At 40.0% G+C, this 20,981-nt stretch overlaps 1 protein-coding gene across 11 annotated transcripts in view; it reads left to right on the forward strand.

Moving 5' to 3' along the window:
- The window catches only part of birc6 (baculoviral IAP repeat containing 6), a 92,590-nt gene that overhangs the window by 1,392 nt on the left and 70,217 nt on the right, over nucleotides 1-20,981 (forward strand). For all 11 annotated transcript variants that reach the window (XM_039669528.2, XM_039669561.2, XM_039669570.2 and 8 more), the window contains exons 2-19: nucleotides 1,608-1,789; nucleotides 8,944-9,081; nucleotides 11,310-11,503; nucleotides 11,945-12,056; nucleotides 13,154-13,236; nucleotides 13,406-13,628; nucleotides 13,714-13,883; nucleotides 13,981-14,039; nucleotides 14,156-15,649; nucleotides 17,731-17,880; nucleotides 18,174-18,399; nucleotides 18,643-18,803; nucleotides 18,931-19,062; nucleotides 19,159-19,290; nucleotides 19,557-19,723; nucleotides 20,052-20,185; nucleotides 20,533-20,694; nucleotides 20,776-20,907. In XM_039669528.2, coding sequence (XP_039525462.2) covers nucleotides 1,608-1,789; nucleotides 8,944-9,081; nucleotides 11,310-11,503; nucleotides 11,945-12,056; nucleotides 13,154-13,236; nucleotides 13,406-13,628; nucleotides 13,714-13,883; nucleotides 13,981-14,039; nucleotides 14,156-15,649; nucleotides 17,731-17,880; nucleotides 18,174-18,399; nucleotides 18,643-18,803; nucleotides 18,931-19,062; nucleotides 19,159-19,290; nucleotides 19,557-19,723; nucleotides 20,052-20,185; nucleotides 20,533-20,694; nucleotides 20,776-20,907 — 4,051 coding nt within the window. The remainder of the gene's footprint in view (nucleotides 1-1,607; nucleotides 1,790-8,943; nucleotides 9,082-11,309; nucleotides 11,504-11,944; nucleotides 12,057-13,153; nucleotides 13,237-13,405; nucleotides 13,629-13,713; nucleotides 13,884-13,980; nucleotides 14,040-14,155; nucleotides 15,650-17,730; nucleotides 17,881-18,173; nucleotides 18,400-18,642; nucleotides 18,804-18,930; nucleotides 19,063-19,158; nucleotides 19,291-19,556; nucleotides 19,724-20,051; nucleotides 20,186-20,532; nucleotides 20,695-20,775; nucleotides 20,908-20,981) is intronic.

The raw sequence follows: 20,981 nt of genomic DNA on the forward strand, positions 1-20,981 counted from the left end.
TAAAATTGGTTTCTACAAATATATTTAGACTTATTGATTAGTTTTATAATCGTATGTGTGGTTTGAGAAGGTTCGAGTGCTTTCTGTGCCGATTTGTAGTTAAACATCGTTTTTAATGTGAGTGAGTGCTTGTATAGTTGTTGTTCGTTTAATACACACTGGTCAGACTAAGTGGTTTTATACATATATACTAGTATAGTGTGTGATAATGCTAAAATTGCGTAATAATATGCATACATAATTACACTGGAGTTATGTATTGTTGCCCGAAGCATTGTTATTCAAATGGGTTAAACAGTCCCTCTTTCAGACAAATTTAGTCTCCCTGATGTTTATTTAATCAGTATAATTTTGTTTGTTTCATTACTCTTATGAAATATCCGGCTCATTAAATGTATAAGATAGCAAGGTGAAATATTTTAAAGAAAGGACAACACGAAACTAAATGATTGTAAACCGTGTCTTTGCAGTGACTCGTCTTTGAAGGTCTTCTGTCAAACCTTCATTCATGTGTAAACATTTGTGAATGTGCCTTTAAGGCACTTTTCAGATAACTTTAGGGCCATATTTAAGTTAAGTTTTAAAATAGAAATTATGAATGTGACTTGTCATTTAGCTAGTGTAGGACTAATCTGAAAGAGACAACTTGCCATCGGAGTTTAATTTTATGTACCGGTATGTTCCCAGAAAGTGGTGTTAGGAGTGAAAGAAGTGGATTTGTGACTCATCTTTTTGTTGTGTACTCATCTTTCTTGAGTTAAAAACACCAATTTATTCATGGATGTTTATGAAATGCAAAGAATGATCGGTAACAGCATAGGACATTATGATTCTTTGCTGTAAATCCCGTGTGCAAGAACAAGGCTATATCTTTAGGCAGAAAGTAGGGGCACATCACTAGAGGTTTTCCCTTTTTTCCCCTCTGAGAACACTAACAGGCACTTGGGAGTAGATTTAGGGGATGGCTGTTGCTCTTGTTTCCTCTCTCCTCTTGTTAAGTGATTCAAAATGCATTAAAGTAGACTAAATGTTTGTAGAGATTGCTTGTGAATAGAGCAACTATCAACTTTTCTACTCATCAGAATTCAGTCATATTTTGCATACGGTTTCGCCGTCCTGTCATTCATGCATGGTAACGGATGCTGGAAAACATTTTGAATGTGATTCCAGAATGACATTTCTCACTTTTTCTGGTTACTACTACTTTCAAAAACATTGAAACAAGAAAAATCTTTCCAACCCCAAACTTTTGCATGTAGTGTACATTGTAAATGTGGTTGCCTTTTAAAAATAAGCAAAGGAACATTGTGCTATATTGTGAATATTTAGATTGTCATTGGCTCTGCAACTACTTTAGTCACTGCCTTTAGTGTCTTATTCCTTTTATGTGCTTAACATGTGACTTTTTTGCCCGACTGTACTACTATTACGATTACACATGGATTATTTGGGTCCATCATGTAAAATCAGCTATTGTGTTACTTGATTAATTATTTGATATGCATATAATAATAGGTAGCCTATAATGTAGCAAAGCGTCATGATCTAAAGATTGACACTGAGCGCTAATGATCATCCTCTCTCCCTCTCTGTCTGTTTTTTGACAGCAAAACCTGGGGGCCGAGTGAGGTGTCAGTACTTCCCAGCTGTGGATAAGGTGCTGTTTGTGGATGATTGCGCTGTCGGCTGCAGGAAAGACTTGAATGGGATTCTTCTTTTGGACACGGCTCTCCAGGCCCCTGTGTCTAAGCCAGAAGATCTGGTGCAGCTGGAGCTGCCCGTTACTGAGGTAAGAAACCCAGCAAATTGATTGATTGTGTATAACCTATTCTTTACCTTAAATAATGAGATTTGTCTTGATAAATGAGTGAGCTGCTATGCATTGCCTGACCCCTATCAGGAAATAGTGACCATCTCAATTCAAGCCTAAACAATGAGGCAATCTGTGTTTTTAACTGCATGGAATCAGCTTATTCAGGGTCCCAATTGTGTTTGATACAAAATCAGTGGTGCCGTCATGGGACCTGAACAGCCCTGCTGCTGGCACTGGCATTAGTGAAACACGTTGGTGATCTCCATGTGTTAGTAAAAGTATCCGAACAGAGCATCCAAAGCACAATCTGTAAAGACATCACCCTCTTCTGGAAAGGAGAATAGGCGTATTTCACAAAATTGCCGCCAAGACCGAAAGTAGGGTAAACTCTTTTCCGGTGAAAGCGCTAAGAGTTGCAGTTGGAGGACAAAATAATGCAGAGGCTATTGCATACCTTTTCAACCCAAAGAAGAAACAACCCTATTTATCACTTCATGGCTTTCCGTGTTTTGCGGGGTTCCGTGGTCAACTGGGGAGAAGTTAAATCACACCAGACACAGTTCGCAAAAAGACGTGTATGGAGAAAGCAGATGTTGTAATGGAGTGATGCCCTGACACAAAACGTGTTTATATTGCACTTGATTGTTATCCGATTTGCACATCACTCCATTTTACTTTTGCCCCACTCCAGGCTTTGATCACATCCCCCTAGGCAGGGTGAACACCTCGTCTTTAATTTAAGACCTATTCAAACTAAAATTAAGACATTTTTTACACTATTTGAGAAATGTGAGCATATTTATGGCCTTAAAATTATGAAAAGTGAATTTAAGACATTAGGACAGTGGGGAACCCTGATATTGACGGAAATCCGTCGTAGACTCTCGTACGTAGCGACGGAGAACTTTAACCATATATATATATTATGAAGTGTGTTACTGAAGGTAAAATTAAGTATATTGTACATATTGTCTCACATTATTAAATATATGAAGATTCCTTATGTATTATTCAATATATTGCATAATCTATTGTAACAACACATATTATTCTGTATATTTTCAAATATATATATATATATATATATATATATATATATATGGAAATACATTTTCTTTTCATAAGAAGACCCCAGACAGTAAAATGGGATTTTGTAACATCACGATTTTTTTAAAACATGTAATATCACTCCGTTCATGTTTTTAGTCTAAATATTTTTTTTTTTTACAATTATTTGTCTTAATTTCATTATTAGACCTACTAGCAAAGTTAGTTCGAATTCACTGTAAAGATGTACAATTCATAGTTTCATTCGTGGTGTTAACATGACACATGAAAAAGTGCCTGATGAAGACCTGAGGGTTGAAACGTTGCTTTTTTAATACATTTTTGGAGCAGTACCTTTCGGTGTGCGGACTTCACACTTCTTTTTGGTTACTTCATTCAGTTGTCCTGCACCTGAGCCCAGTTTGGGTGTTTTGGATGTGCACACCAGTTTTGCATTTTTTAACATGAAAAATGAGCCATAATCTAGAGTAAGATTAGCCGCTTTTCAGACCGGAGGGACTTTTACAGATCCTAGAACCTAACGTTCCTATAACCCTTTTTTTCTCGTGTTCCGACCGGACTAAATTGGGGATTTTTTAGTTCCTCAGACCATAGTTCCTATAACTCTTTCAGTACCTAGTCTAGAGCAAGGACTTTTTTAGTTCCCTTTCCCGAGGTCTACGTTGATTGGTTAAACTTATAAGTCATGCCCACTGTCAACACGGAACTTGTAGCACGCTGTCTGCCATACGCGGTGTGTTTTTGCAAAACATTACGAGGATTAAGAAAAACATAACGCATTCAACCAGCTGATTGATAATAATAGCTAAACTTACCCGTCGTTTTGTTTGCCTCCTGCGCTCTGCTCTTTTATATTCTTCCATCATATTACTTAATATCATATTACGCTGGAGCCTTCGTCTTCTGTGTTTCTCAGTACAGAACTCAAGCATAATCTTTAAACGCTGCTGTTCGTTCTCCGTTGGTCCCGGCAAGGCAGAACAGGAACATTGCAATAGCCGCACTATGCGCTATGTCTAGTGATGACGCTATAAAGCCCGTCACCGTGCTTGCGTTACCCCTCCTAGTAGGGTAGGCTCCTACCAGTTCCTATAGCCACTTGGCCAGTGCGAACGCAAGCAGCAAAACCGAGTTTGGGGGAAAGTAGTTCTTAGAACTGTTTAGAAGTGGACAGTTCCTATAACTATGTTCCTCTAACTACTTGGTCGGAAAGCGGCTATTGCTGCAATCTCATGGACTTACCAAGACTTAACATTCCACTCAATCAGGCATCTCAATTTATTTATTTTGTTTAGATATAGTAAGTGTGAGCTTAGTCATCAAGTGTCATGCCATTTAAATGAATCGTTACCTTTGTCCAATTTCGACGTTTTCACAGCTCCCTGAAAACTATCAACAAAACGGACAACATTTGCTATTCTTACTTTTGTCAGATATATGAATGACACAGAGAGAAAACCATAGACAGTAAAAGAAAACAAGCAGTTCACAGTCCATTTTGAGAATGAATGGTTTTGGCAGAGGGCGGTGGTGCGACCGGAAGTATTGCTGTACTACCTCCGGTCTCGGTCGGCATTTTTTGAAATAGGCCTATGGGAGCAGCAGCTCATTTGCATTTAAAGAGACACACAAAAATGGTGTTTTTTTTCTCACACCCAAATAGTGGCAAATTTGGCAAGCTATAAAAAATAATTTGTAACTGTGTTTCCAAATAAAAATTGAAAAAAAGGTCCCCTTTGGCCTGTTCACTTAAGACATAATCGACTGTGTTTACAAGGATACTCGCCGAGACTGCCATTTTGACATAATTTTGTGTGTATCTGATCTGTCCATTCAAATAGAGATGAAAAAGAACGGAATTCGTTATTCGTGTGCGGCTTTGCGTGTGAACCCGGTCACGGAAAACAGCGTGCAAAGTCCAAATTCAGTTCAAATTAACTGTCACTCAATGGTGGTTAACCTTTGCAAATTAATCCATGAATCACGTGCGGTTTGAACCGTTGGGCCTGTTCCATTCAGATCAACTATGATCCCTATACTTGACATTGCACATCATGCCATGTGCACACATTAGCTGTGTCCCAATGTGAAGGCTGCATCCTCCGAAGTCCGTATTTGAAGGACGCTTGGCCGTATTTGAAGGCCGATTGCGTCACAGCCGCGCGACGAAGTACGTCCCAATTCAAAGGCTGCATCCGCGAAGGCCGCATTTAAAGGCCGATTGCGTCATCGCGGTGGGATGAAGGCTGTCCCAATTCAGTTATGCATCCTCCGAAGGCCGTATTCGAAGGCCGGTTGCGTCATTGCAGTGCGACGAAGGCTTACCTGTTTTAAAAGCGACGCCAAATGCACCCTTCGTTTCCCTGTGAAAGCAACGATACATAAATGGACACTTCGCGGACTATCCTACCCGATCCTACCCCATAAATCATTGCGCGGGTGACGACAGCATTTTTATTTAAAAAAAAGGGTGGCCAAGAGTTCAGTGGTGGACGGCAAATTCACATTTAAATGTAAAAGTATTATGTGTTTATTTACTCAAATAGCCAGAGAAACCAGTGTTAACAGCCAAAAGTTGTTGTTTTTTTCGTTTTTTTTTCTTTCTTATTTATCTTACCTTATTCGTCAGCATTGCATGGTTTTGTCAAGTGGAAATGCGAAAACGGCTTTTATAGCCTTGTATTGTATTTCTTGTACATTGTATTTCTTTATTATTCATTATTTCATTATTTTATGCAACTTTAAATGTGTACACAAAAGATCGCTCTGGATATTTGTTTATTTTTGTAAGGGTCTCTGAGTGTTTGCAAGGTTGATACAAACTATAATATACTTTTGTTTTGTGTCGTTTAATGTAAAATGTGTAGTGTTTTCCCAGACTCCCACTGGTTATTTTAAAAATTAAAGTAACAAATTGTTGGTCCGTCACAATATTAACAAATTGTTGCTAACTTCAACTTCGTCCCATATCAAAGTGCGCACCTGAAGCGCTCGGACCGGTCTAGCCTGCGGAGGATTGTTCTTGTCGCCCAGCAACTGTGACTGACAGCTGACGACGACGAGCGGGAGTAACGACGTTTGCACTGGACTTTTTATATCCAACTGGTTTAAAATATTCAAATAGGATTGACAGCCTGTATAAATATATATATATATATATATATATATATATAAAAGAAAACCATACAAAATCGCATCAAGGTACGATGAGGTACATTTGAATATAGGCTATATATGTGCCTATGTTTTATCATTATTATTTTTTATTTCATTACAATATTTACGTAGGTTAACACCCAATATTTGAACAGTTTACAGTGTAATCTGGCTATTCAGGACGCAGCCTCTAGCATTAAACCAGCTCTGGCCAACTCTTGAGCCGAAAATACATGACTCGAAATATTTTCTTAGTGGTTATGTGAATTGAAATTATGTGATTTTATATATTGCCCCTCATTTAAAGACAGGAAAATATAAAACATAAAATTTCCAGTAAAATAAAACAACAAAATGACAATAGCCTTTCTCCATAGCTGTTTACTCAGTTTCATTAAATGAATGATCAGGGTGGCAGCTGTACTCTCGCTCCGTTGCTTGGCGCCAGGAGCAGTAATAGAGAACACCTGGTTGCGCAATTAGGAAATCCCACGAAGGCTACATGAAGCGTCCTTCGAAGGCCAAATAGGCTGCATCCTTCGAAGTCTACAGCCTTCGAAGTGCGCAGCCTTCACATTGGGACACAGCTATTGTGTTATCTATGCTAATATGATATATCGCGCAGCCCTACTTACAGCTGATAAACACTTTTGACTGACACATCACTGCTTGATGGCACACAATGTTAAAGTCATAAAATCTTATTACTTTTCTTGACTGTCTTTGAAGAGCCGATAAGTACAGGTCATCCCTCAATCTTGTGCTAAGGTCAGTGTCGTATAGCGTATAAGTGAAATTTTTGTCTCATCCATCACTGCACGACATAAATGACCATGAACTTCCTTAGTATGCGGTGTTACAACTTGGCAAAATTGAAATTGTTTGAGTGCACTGGTTGATGTAGCGATCGCATAACCAGTCTGACAAAGAGTGCTATGCAGACAGACTGGTCTGTTTTGTCCTAGGACACTTTAAAAACAAAACTCCCTGCTCTCACCACTCCTTTTTCACCACTCATCATGTACACTAATGGGTACACTTACCTTAGATGGTCTGAGACTCAAATATAATGTTGTTTTTACTGTTAAAGCTGCAGTCTGTAGCTTTTTTTGGGTTCAAAATTATCCAAAATACATATTTGAAAAAAATACATTTACAAACCTCTATACTTGCGATATGCTGAAATGTTCTTCCCTACAAATTGAATCATCATTAATGTTTGTTTACCACTTCTGTCCAACGTATTTGTTTAGCCTTTTACTAGATATCACATGTCCACACATTAGTTCTGTAATAGACCACATCAGCAATGTTTGTTGAGATTACCTGCCTGAACAATCGATACAATTATAGAACAAGCATTTTATTGAATATAGTGCAAAATAAATAAAGATAAAATATTACATTTTTAATTAAATATGCAACACTGTCCAAAAGGTTAGTTGTTTTAAATATATATATATATATATATATATATATATATATATATATATATATACTAAGAATCCAAATTGATCAATGCTTCTCTTGTGATCAGTGACATTTAAAGACAGTTATATTATAAAATATTTCTATTTCAAATAAATGTTCTTTTGAACTTTGAATCCTTTTCAACATTTAAGTACCTTATCAACATATTAGAATGATTTCTGAAGTCCATTGCCTGTTTCTTTAAGTGACTGCTTTTTAAAGAGACTAGAAATAAACATGTGGCAGTGACATATGTATCATTCTTCTAATCCTTGAAATCCAGTTTTTGTGTACGTGTGCATTTGTCTGATGATATTTTTGCATACACAATAGAGGCTATTGATGTCAAAACAGACTTCTGCAGGGCTCGAGCTGTTCCTCAAAGGAGGCAGATCTGTTCTGCTAGGTCACGAGTTAACTTAGGAGTTGCCTAGTCTGTCATGTGACTCAACTTATTGCTGTTCAGAAAGGCCATTCATAAACGTGTACAGTGAAATGTGAGAACTGAAGTGTAAACATGAGTCATCATCAAAGCACTGAAATCAAATCTGTTTGTATAGTTTTTTTTTATTTTTTATAAATACCATAATGTTGATTATTGTACCATTATGGTTTTGGTTGGTATTGACACGGTAAAATGGATAAGACAGAACATCTTATCATACGAGACTTAGTCTTTCTAAGGTCTGGGGCTGTGTTTTACTTCTGCAGTTGTCTAAAATTACATTGTCATTTTTACCAGTTGTTGGAAAGTGGAACCAACAGGTACAGTATTGTTTGAAATACCATACATCTGTGACGTGCTTTATTGTTTTGAGTAATGTAAGCTGTGATCTTCCATCTGAGATCTCAGTAAAAGATACACCGTGTGTTGAGGCGATTTGTGACAACGTTCCCCAGTGCTTTGAACTCAATGGAGTGAAGGATGCAGCAACAGCAATACCCATGGTGTCATGATGTGCTCAGGTTCATAATTATCAATGTTGACCATATGAACTTTTACACATGTCAGTGCTTCAGTATGAAAAGAAAGAGTCTGATTTTGTCTGTATCTAGAATAGATTAATCAAGAGTTACCCATTTAGACTTAGCCTAGACTCTTAAAAAATACACTGCCATTCAAAAGCTTGTGGTTGGTAATTTTTTTTTACTTCTGTAACATCTAATGTTTTCTGCAGCAAAAAAGCAGCGTCATTCCTGTGCTATCTGTCCATTTAGATCAATATCCCTTAATAATCTGAAGGAGTCTAATGGTATCATCATGAGGAAATACAGACATGAGGAGGCCATTCATTGTGCAGTTACGTTGTGTGTGATGGATTGTCATGTTCAACTCCTTTCCTGCAAGTTCTCTGCTCTGTATTTAGATGAATATTCTGTGCCTCTGAGGTTTGAATAGGTCGCAAGCATGAAATGTTCATCTTGTTCCCCTGCAGGCCCAGCAGATGTTGTATGCTTGTATGGAGAAGGTGGATGTTTCCAACACAGAGGGCTATGATCTCTTTCTCACTCAGCTTAAAGAAGGCCTGGAGAATACCTCACATGAGACGGCGGCCAATCACAAAGTGGCAAAGGTGAGTCCAACAGGAAGGAGGATGCATCATTCATAAGATATCTGACTGTTCTAAGTGTGGAGAAATATATTTAGCCTAATTAATTATCAGCCTAGCCTACTATAGGTTGAATAGTCACTATTTTGATCTTTCTTTGAGTATCAGTCAAGTCCAAGTTCTCGCAATTGCAACTTCATTGCACACTTTATAATTTTTCTAAAGCAGAGAACATGTTTCCCATCAAGAATTGTTTTTATTTAATTCATAGCCATATCTGATTTGTCAGTGAAAGGATTGTAGGATACACTCTTAAAGTGTTCTTCAATCACAGTGCTGGTGCTCTCTCTCCTTCTCTCCCTCAGACACGTTGTAGTATTGCTCATCTATTCATTATTGTGCAGTGCTGGGATTTGGCTTCATGTTTCAGGACTGCAGAGCTTCTCGCAAGCTACTTTTTCTTAAATTTGTGCACCCTATGAAGTTGGATTAAAATCTCCTGACAGTCTGTGTTGCGACATGTTTGCTGATGTAATGCAATCTGACTGTGTTGTGTGTGTTTTTTAATAAGCAAGAATAGTTGAGTCATGAAGCATTACAGCGTATGGATTATTCATGAGATGCATCCTCACAGTGATCTGTGGAGAGACACACACACACACTGTATTGAACAGCGGTGCTGCAGAGCTTGGTGGTGTATCAGTAGCCCTGCAGTATCAGGAGGATGATCAAAGGCTCCCATTGATACACCTGAAGTTCAACGGAGCTGAGGTTCATCTAAGACTCTCTCTGTGTTAAGTGCATACTGTCCCATGTGCTGCTGTTAGAATGCAAAGAGAAGAGCACAAAGGAACACTCAGTTCACAGAGTAACGCATGACTGGGTGTGACTTTAGTTTGTGTCCAGACTCTCTGGAGCAAAACTTTACTAATTGCAGCTTTCTTCCTTTTTTGTCTTAATTTTCAGTTTTAATGTACTCTTTACATACAATAAAACAAATAAACAAATTAAACAAAAAAATAAAAAATAATAATGTGCCTGCAGTTTGCAGTAATAACAATAATTACCACTGCAGGCAACAATAATACAATAATTATTTTGTAATTTGACTAAAATAAGCATTTTAGATATATGTATAGTGTATTAATAGTGGGAGAGGCGGGACATATTTTGGCTTTAAATAAATCGATAGTATAGTATCGCGATTTCAGCATCATGATTTCAGGATCGCGATTTGTTTCGAATAATGACGTGTATCGTTACACCTCTAAAATAACATAAATAGACTGAAATTGTTTCTAAAAATAAAGTAAAATATATTTTAAAAATTGCCAATAATAATAAAATAACAGTAACAATACATGATTAAAATATAATAATAAATTAACATTAAATAAAATAAATATATACTTTGTAACATTTCTTTCTTTCTTTCTTGGGCTCTTGGGCTGATCTTGAGCTCTCATTACTGAAGTCTCTGTATCGGATGCAAAATATGTACAGAGATCAGTGATTTCTTTTCTTTTGTGGTTAGTGTCTACAGATCACATCTGTGTAATGAGAAAACAAGATAATCGGTTATCTGCATTCTGCACTTTTATTTACAATCTGTGTTTATTAGAACCTCTTTATAAATGCTGATCTAGGTATTTTTACATAAGTTCTATTTATCTAAGAGGCATGAATCTGATCCTAGATCAGCACTCTTAAAATAAATTGACCAGTGAAGTTAATAATGGCGGCATGTTTCTCCCCTGCGTCCTCCAAACCTTCAGTATATTACTGCAGTCGTGTCAGTTTTGCAGTGGACCATGGCATAAGCCTCATGTGCTAAAATGAAAGTAAGTGCAGCATTCCCTCCCCTCGTGTAGTCATCCAAGCTTCCTTTTTTCCCCTGTAATTTGGCTGACATCCAGATCGCACTGCTGTAACAATGAGCATCAGCTACGATGATGGATTTCTCACTCGCTGTCAAATGCACTGGGTTCTGGAACTTTCCCGGCTCTTGGAAAGTTATTTCACATTTTGTTTGAACATTGGCGGCTTAAATAAGTGTGAGGTTCAAATAAGCCAGGATTTCTATGAACAAGCTTGTTTAGACTTGTTCAGACTTTTCAGATTAGAAATGTTTAGATGCTTTGGCTTGAAAAATCTTTGCAGATGCTACAGACTCTTAAAAAATACGTACATTATCAATCTTTAGTGCCTATTCTGCTGTGAATGCTGTTGAAAATGAATGTCTCTCTCTCCAGTGGGCGACCGTGACCTTCCATCTTCCTCATCACGTGCTGAGAGTGGTAACAAGTGCCATCGTGAATGAGCTCAAAAAGCTGAATCAGAATGTGGCGGCCCTATCGGTCGCCTCTTCGGTCATGGACAGACTCTCATACCTCTTACCGAGTGGGAGGCCAGAGCTAGGTGTAGGACCCGGACGCTCAGTAGACAGGTAACTGCATGAAACGGGCCCACTTACATTTTATTTTTTTATGTGTGTGAGATTATTTGTGATTGCATTACAGCATTCTGAATTGTAAAGGTTGCCTTAAATAGTGCGTGAGAGGTGTGCTATTACTTTTATAAACAATCAGACTTTTATTATCACCTGACGAGCTATGGGACTTGTGTTGATGAATGGACCAAAGCCACATCTATAAACCTGTAAACCGTTGAGATTTGGTTTCTTTCAGCTGGTTGCAATAAGGAAAAACCTCTAAAAACACCCAGAACACCTTAAGTAACCACACTGTGGTACAACAGTGGTTGCAAGGACATTTCATGTTTTCTAAATAAAGTGTAAAAAGCTAGTTTTAATAGACTTATTTGTAGGTCTGTTTGTGTGCTCTTCACCGAAGATCTCGTTTCACTTAATATTGTGTGTTGTGTATAGGTCTCTGATGTACAGTGAAGCTAACAGGAGAGAGACGTTCACATCCTGGCCTCATTCTGGCTACAGATGGGCTCAGCCTGATCCAATGGCCCAGGCGGGCTTTTATCATCAGGTTTGTGTCATCACCATGGCAATGATTTTTTTAAAAATTGACTCCCCTTTAAATTTTGCCCTAAGTTTCTCTTCTCAGGTCCGCTTTGCTTTTTGCGTGGTATGTTTTATGTTTGGTTTCTCTTTTCACTGTTTGAATGTTTTCTCATAAGCCGGGCTCATAAGACTACAGGAGTTTCTGGTGGAAACTTTAGGTATTTACACCTGAACACAGTACATCCGCTTTTTCGGATTTTGTAATGTGTGCAGGTTTGAGATTTGAAAGAAGAAAATCTGTGAAGATTCATCTCATGTGTGTGATGCTACCAGATTTCACTATCGGTTAGATTTAAAATCTCCTGCAGTCTGATCCCGGCCAATGACTGATTTTGAAAGCTGGATTGAGCTCAAAATTATTTCACTTCCAAATAGTGATACAGACTAGGTCAACAAGAATGAAATGAAACCAATTTGAATTATTCTGACAGTAAAAAAATAAAAGGAGAAATAAATCCAGGATTGTTTAAACATTAACTATCAATAATGTTTGAAATGGCTATTATGAGATCAAAGATCATTTCAGGAATGTTTTGATTTCAGTTTTATTTTGATATCTGGGAATTCCCGATGATGGTACCTGATGTATTGTCTCTACTCGTGTCACCATGCATGCCAAGAAGGTTTGAGCTGCGCTGTAACCAAGGAGACCACACTACTCCTCTCACCCATGTTCCCTGTTGTCATGCCAACTGAACAGAGCGAGGGGAGAACAGAGGCTCTGTGTTGTGGATGAAAGGGTGATGCCACAGCAAAGGGACATTCTGTTAGTTCAAGAAATAAAGAATGAAACTGGAAAATGTGATGAATTATAAACTGAAGTTACATTAAAGGACTGTACTGAAAATAAAGAAGTTGGACAAAAAATAAAAAATGGAAAGTGCTCATCAAAGCCCTTATTTGGGACATATAGTGCAATGATTTATCGTCTTTATTCACTGCACAACATCGGTTTGTTTACCTGTTGTCTTTTGACTGGTCTATTTTTATCTGTTTAGTGAGGTCCCTGAATGTCTCTTTGCACTGTAGATGGCGCTAACAGCTCACTCTTTTTCCTACTAGCCTGCATCTACAGGTGATGACCGGGCCATGTGCTTCACCTGCAGTGTGTGTTTGGTGTGCTGGGAACCTACAGATGAACCCTGGTGAGAAGCATCCCACTAAAATCAGCCCTCAGTGCCTCACACTCACTCACACAGTAGAAATTGCACTGCTATGAAAAGCTTTAGATAAATGTACCTTAACGAAGGCCAAGTGCTGCAATCACTCCAATTGCTATGAACAATTCCATTACTACGTTTAATGTTTCTTTAGGTCTGAGCACGAGCGCCATTCTCCGAATTGTCCGTTTGTGAAAGGAGAGCACACCCAAAACGTTCCACTATCCGTCACCTTGGCCACCAGCCCTGCTCAGTGTCCCAGTGCAGATGGTTCGGATAAAATCGTGTGTTATGGGTTCGGTAGCTGCCCTCATTTCCTTGCTACGGCAACCAAAAGGGGAAAGATTTGCATCTGGGATGTTTCAAAGCTTATGAAGGTTTGTTGATCATCTCTAAAGTGTGTTTGAAAGATGCAATGCGCCTGTATCTCACTGTATTGCAATGTTTTTCTCTCCTGTGCAGGTGCATTTAAAGTTCGAGGTGAACCCTTATGACCCAGCCATCCTGAGGCAGCTGATCCTGTCTGGCAGCGAGCAGCAGTCTCTCATGGGCACAGAATCACGCAGACCCACGCTCTCCTGGCTAGAGGAGGCCACTTGCTGCTCTGACTTACCCAAACTAGAGGGGGACAGGTTCTAAACCTACATTTACTCACTTTTTGCAAATAATTTTAAATCATTATACCCTATTATTGTATTTATTGAACGTTTCCTGTGTTTTTGTTTCTAGCGATGACCAGATAGAGGACTCGGACAGCGAAGAGCATTCCAGATCAGAGTCAGTCACAGGTAAAACATTGATTCTCTTGAATCAACAACATTTATTCATTACTTGTTTTTATATCTACACCAAGTTTTGTCAATAGGCATTCTACTTATTGTTCTTCCTCCTTACGTTTTTGTAGGCCCACTGGGTCAGAAGGAGACGATGGAGGTGAGTTTGGGAGTCACAGCTCTCAGTGTCCTACAGCAGCCTGAGAAGTTGCAGTGGGAGGTGGTGGCCAGTGTGCTGGAGGACACCGTTAAAGATCTGGAGGAGTTGGGGGCCAACCCGCAGCACTCATTGGGCCCTCCTAAACCTGATAAGACAAAGGATAGGCTGGCTGAGCACCACAACATTCCCTTCCCCTGCCTGCTGGCCGGCGGACTGCTAAGCTACCGGTCAGCGGCTAGTTCTCCACTAGGTCCCCCTCTGTCTCGTCGCTCCATGGACAGCCCAGTAAGGACTGCTGCCCCTGAGGGGCTTGCAACAGACCAGGGTCCCATGGAAATCGAGTCCTGTAATCCCCCCACAGACCTGGGCTCTCCGAAGCTTCCACCAGCCGCCCCTGTGCATAGGACTATGCCCGTACTTCTCCTGTACAGCATCAAGGAAGCAGACGAGAAGTCTTCAGGGAAGGTGTTCACCCAAATGAACAACCTTATGAGTAAAGGACTTCATGAGGAGGGCTTCACCGTCCCGCAGATTATCGAGATGGAGTTTGACTCACATGAGCAGCTGCTGCTGCAGGACCCTCCCATCACATACATCCAGCAGTTTGCGGATGCGGCGGCTGGGCTCGGACCTCTGGATGGGGAAAAGTGGAGCTCACTGGCTCCACGGCCGGGCTCTCTGGTGCAGTGCTTACGGTTGCCAAAAGCATTAGAAGAAGAGAACCTGTATGTGGACTCCATAACGCCCTGCAGCGATGGTTTACACTTGTTAGTCGGTCTTCAACCATGCTCCGTAGAGTCCCTTAGTGCTATCAATCAGGTGGAGGTGTTAAACACCCTAAACCGTTTGCACTCGGCCCTCTGTGCCCATCGCAAAGGACAGACATTGGCCAATGGGCATGACCCCCACTCGGGCATCTCTCCTCCACAGACCCCTCTCATCCTGCCCCCTCTCGACCAGCAGCAGGCCCATACTTCCAGGCCTCTGGGGAGCAGTGGTGGCGGCGGATACTTGGCACTCTACAAGTTGAATTACTCCACCCGCATCGTAACCCTGGAGGAGGAACCAGTGAAGGTGCAGCAGATTCGTGACCCACGGGATGCCGTCACGTCTCTCCTCCTCTTGCCACCAGATGTTCTAGATGGCAGAGAGGACGATGGGGAGGAAACGTCCGAGGAGTCGACACCCTCTGGGCTCAAAAATGGCACGGGGTCAGTGGCGTCCACAGTGACGGCTGGCCCAAGTGCGGGAGCAGCTGCTGGGAAGGAGAAGAGAGGAGAGGTGCCCGGACTTGGACACCTGGTGGTGACTACACAGGCGGGTTACATCATGATTCTGGACTTGTCCAACCTAGAGGTATTAGCAAAAGTGGAGCCACCCAAGAAAGAGGGGACAGAGGAGGTGGATCCCTTCGTCTCTGTTACCTACTGCTCTGGCACCGACCGGCTATGTGCCTGCACAAAAGGTAAGCAAGTGCGCAGTTAGTGACCTTAGGGAGGCACCGATACCTCTTTGTTTCAGACCAGGGACAAGCACTTACATTTCGGTACTTGCCGATAACCAAGTACCGATATGAGTACGTAATAAAACCATTACAGTTCTTCTTTTCATCAGATGTCTTTCATTTTCTGACTGTAACAAAGTAAATACACAACTTGTATAGTCAAATTGCTTGTGTTAAAGGGGCTATTTCTCAACTCTCCTCTTGACAGTTTAGCAGATCATAGTTTGCAGTCTGCTCTACTTTTATCATCATCGCTTATCATTAAATATCTCCAAACGGCGGACGTTACTCCTCCGACTACCTGCTCAACTGACGAGAGGTTAGGCTAATACCACATTGCCATAAGGGGCCGTTTACATATCATGTGCTAATTCGTTATTTCAAATGTAGCTGCGCGGTAAGCGCGCTCATAATAGAAGCAACACGACATATGCGGTGCACCTATGTTCATGGTGTTTGTGGAAAGGAAAAAGCGGTGCGGCGGCTGCGGCCCCTTAATGGTATCTGGTGTGTTGTATCTGGGTAGTTTTACGAAGATGGGTACATGAGAAAAGTATCAGGGTACTGGTATCGGTGCATCCCTAATTGACCTATTCATTTGTGATTCAACCCAGACTGTTTTGTTTACCACTGTTACAACAGGGTACTTAATGTGTTGTTCACCAACAAGGGAACGTGAGGTGTGGAGATTCACTGTTTGTTTCAGTTTAGCTTGATGCCCACACATACCTCATCACTATAGTTACCAATAAGTGTTTATTAACCATAGTGGTCAGACTTGCTCTAAAATATGGCCACTGAGTCACTGGCATCCCTGAGATATGACCTTGGGAAGTCAGTTTTTTTTCAGTGTACTGGTTATATCTTGTTTTTTAATTGGCTGAATTAAAAGCCTGTGGTTAAAAGACTTTAAGACCTGTGGATTAAAGACTCCTGTGGTTAAAATCAAGTTTTTAATATGTGTGTGTGTATGTGTGTGTGTGTGTATATATATATATATATATATATATATATATATATATATATATATATATTCTTTTTTTTTAAGACCATGTTCAAATTCATCACTCAACGGCAATTGTATTGGAAAACTGAGTATTTTGTCTTAAAATCTGCTGTATACTAAAGGCAGTCTCAAAAATGCATTTTGAAAACACCCATTTTCTAAGTCAAAAGAATGTCAACATGGGCGCGCTTTAGCATATCATTAACTGCTGTGAAGCAGTGGAGTCTCAGGAGAAGCCAGGTGTAGTGTTTACTACAATAAAGTTTACTGAGTGGATCAGGTGGTCTGAGCTTGTTGTGAGTGAGTGGAGGTGGGGACTGATTTGCATATTCATGTATCCTAAATGAAGCAAGGGTGTAGTAGAATTACATTCAATATTTTTAAGGCATGAAGAAATTATTTACACAGGAAAAAATTGACAACGGGACAACAATAAGCAGAATAGTACTGAGTCTGTACTTGTTGCTTTGGTCTATTAATAAAAACATGTAGCTAATGAAAGAAAAAGTGGTTAAGTGTGTCTGTGTAAATTACATCTGTGAATGAGTTCGTGGGAGAACAGGGGAATTCCACCTCTGCCTTTTTTACTTTCTTTTTCTACTGTAAGTCACTGTATTTATTAATCATTAGTTTGAAGACAAGCATTTCTATTCAACATACTTGCTGTTAGAAATGTGTACAAGCCCTTAACCCTTAGTATGAACTGTGTACAAATTGTGCTACGCATATGAAGGATCAAATTGTATGGTTTGTTGAAGAGGTGGCTGTTCTTTTTGAAGGTATCTGACTTTTCAGTGTTCACCTAATGGCCAATAAAACTTGAAAAAATGTCAAACCCACATTGAAGGATGTATGGAACAAAGTCAAATTATCCAGAATATCATAGAAACTCTTGACTTGGCTTCTAAGTGACCAAAACATCCTAGCTTTGTCATGGCAAGCACCATTTGCTCCAGAAAATGTAAAAATCTTGTTTTTGTAGTTCAGAGGGATATTTTCAAGTGTCACCACAATAAGTTTTTTTCCCTTTCTGAAGGTGGAGAGCTTCATTTCCTTCAAATTGGAGGTGTGTGTGATGATATTGATGACGCCGACATTTTTGTCGACGGCCCCCTGTCTAATAGGGCGGAGCAATTACTGGACGGAGCAAAACCCACATCAAATCCTTCGAGTCCAGGTATCACAGGTGAGAGACAAATGGAAGGCATTGAACTTAAGTGTTTTTGTTTGGATCAAACAGATGGTTTAATTTGCCCCTTCAGCTACCTCGCATCAAATCCTTGAGAAATCCATTGGTCCTGCATAATTGAATTTTGTCTATTTAAAACTGATGATGCACTGTGCGCTTTCTGGGAATTTGATTGTTCATTTTGTTATCTAATGTAGAGCATCTCTTTCTGTGTAAATCATAACAGCAGTAAAATGGTGGTTGATACCCATGGAAATGTACAGTACAGTAAGCCATGTGTCTGTTTGCAGGAGTAGACCTCCTGGTGGACCAGCCATTGACCGCAGAGACACTTTCTTCTCTGGTGGAACTAACACGTTTTGAAACGCTGACGCCGCGCTTCTCCGCAACAGTGCCCCCTTGCTGGGTGGAGGTGCAGCAGGAACAGCAGCAAAGGCGGCATCCGCAACACCTTCACCAGCAGCACCACGGCGACGCAGCACAACACACACGCACCTGGAAACTACAGAGCGACAGGTATACATTCACCCCTCCCCCCACAAAAGAAGAGTTCTAGTAAAACGCATCATTTAAAATCAACATTTGAATCAGTGAAAACAATTAAAGTTACATATAATATTTTTTAAGAATCGTAATATCAGATATCTATGTTAATGTTGATAAATATTTATACAAATTGCAAAATAGTTACTCATCATCAGTAATATTTCCATATTGTTTTTCCCCCTTTTCACATGTAATGTGTAATATCTCTCACAGCTCCAGCTGGGATGAGCATGTGTTTGAGCTGGTCCTGCCCAAAGCCTGCATGGTGGGACATGTGGACTTCAAGTTTTTGCTAAACAGCAGTATTACTAACATCCCACAACTCCAGGTCACACTGCTAAAGAACAAAGCACCAGGCCTGGGCAAAGTTAACGGTGAGTCCCGGAACAAAATATAACTCTTTCAGCAGAAAAAGAAAGTGAGGATGTTTACCATAAATTAGTTTGATTTGTTTTTACTCCCCAATTGAATCACCATTTGTGTTAAACCTTTTTACTGCAGAGACGGCAGTGGACAGGCAGATTGTCTTCCCCTTGTCTCATGTCCTGCATTCAAATGGAGAGAAGAATGGACAGCCACTCCTGCACGACTTCTCAGAGGACATCCAGTTCATGGACATCGAGGAGTCACCAGGTAAATGTGCAGAGAAAAAAGCCATCTTGACCACCTGAAAATGTTATGTTAATCTCTGTCCGCATTCTTTAAGAAATACATCTCTCTCTTTATCAGGCTCCAGGCTGTGTCCATTCCTGCAGGAACACAAAGATGATATCTTGTGTGGGCCGGTATGGCTGTCCAGTGGACTGGATCTGTCTGGACATGCAGGGATGCTAAGCCTTACAAGTCCCAAACTCCTCAAAGGTTCGCTTGAGCATCACAAGCCATTTATAGCAACCACTGTCATCCATCCAGCCGTGTGCCAGCAAAACAAAAGTGCAGAGAAAAAAATACTGTGTACTATTAAATGAAAGTCATTTGGGTGTTAATAAATGGGATATAACTAACCAAAATCATATTATCACATGTTTATATACACATTAAAAGATGGCACAGTCTTGGTCATGTAAATAGCTCTTGTACTTCAAAATAATGAAATCTTCCTGTAAATGTGTCATTCCACTTTCTAGGCATGGCAGGGGGAAAATATCGTTCATTCCTAGTGCACATTAAGGCAGTGAGTGATAAGGGTATGGATGATAGTTTGAGGCCTGTTGTGCGGATGCCCTCTGCCAAACCCCAAAGTAGTAAAGCTCACTCACTCTCGTCGCTGCTACAGAGGGCTCAAGCCACCAAGGTACAGCAGAAATACACTTGAATTGTAATTGACTTTTGCTTAATCTTAAGCTGAATTATGTAAGCCTTTAATCATTCATGCTGTTTCAAAACACTATTTCCTGAAAACACTGACGTCATATAGATGTGTGCTGGTTGATACGTTGTCTGACTGCTTTATAGACCCCTAGTGGCTGTGTAGCTACATTACTTCATGAAAGAAAGAGCACTTTACTTGATCTGCTCTCTGTAATGGAGTAAGAGTTAAAAGCCATATGGTGACCACCACTACAATACTAATTTTAATCTAATTTAAATTTTAATTTAATTAAAATCCCTCTCCTTTTCAGGAAAAAGCCTCTACGTCCAAAGCAGATCCTCAGTCTGCCCCTAAAAAGCCTGATAATCTGCGTGGTTGTGACTTGCTCCAGGAAGTGTCTGTCACAATCAGGAGATTTAAGAAGACGTCTGTACCCAAAGAACGGTAAGAGATACTGTACAAGTGTACATTAAAAATGCCACCGTTCAAAAGTTTGGGGTTGGTATGATTTTTTTTTTTTTTTTGGAAATCAGCCTTTTATATTGCATTTATTTGATCAAACTACAGCAAAAACAGTAATGTTGTGAAATATTTTAAAAATGTAAAACATTTTTATTTGAATATATTATAAAATGTAATTTATTCCTGGTGCAAAGCTAATTAATCCAGTCTTCAGTGTAACATTATCCTAATATGCTGATTTGGTGCTCAATAAACATTTCTTATTATTATCAATGTTGAAAACAGGCCATAGTATAACTTTGTTGTCCGTGTCTGCTTATATTTCCTAGAGTGCAACGCTGTGCAATGCTTCAGTTTCCTGAGCTCCATGAAAAGCTGCTAAGAGGTTTGTGTAAGCATGCAGAAGACAGTCAGAGCTCAGAACACTGTCAGAGTCTCATCTTGGACATCCTCTGCTGGCTGGCAGGGGTCTACTCCAACGGACCCTGCAGGTGAGATGCCATCGTGAGCTTGTATTTTTAAACTCTGTTTTATCTCGTGTCTTTTTAATACATTTTCTAATATTTCTTTAGTTTGAGAGAGGGGAAAGAGGGGCTTCTGACCAAAACCAGGAGACGTCTGACAGATATAATCAGGGCGTGCTTCTTCGAGGCCGGCCGCAGTATAGCTCACAAATGCTCTCGCTTTCTTGCACTTTGTATTAGGTAAGTTTGCAACCGTTTCTGTATTTTTTTTTTTCTGATCTTCAGTCTTATCATTTAGTCTTGTTGCAGGACTA

Source organism: Pimephales promelas, chromosome 15, assembly GCF_988280905.1.
Source record: "Pimephales promelas chromosome 15, fPimPro1.hap1.1, whole genome shotgun sequence".
NCBI classification, from domain to species: Eukaryota; Metazoa; Chordata; class Actinopteri; order Cypriniformes; family Leuciscidae; genus Pimephales; species Pimephales promelas.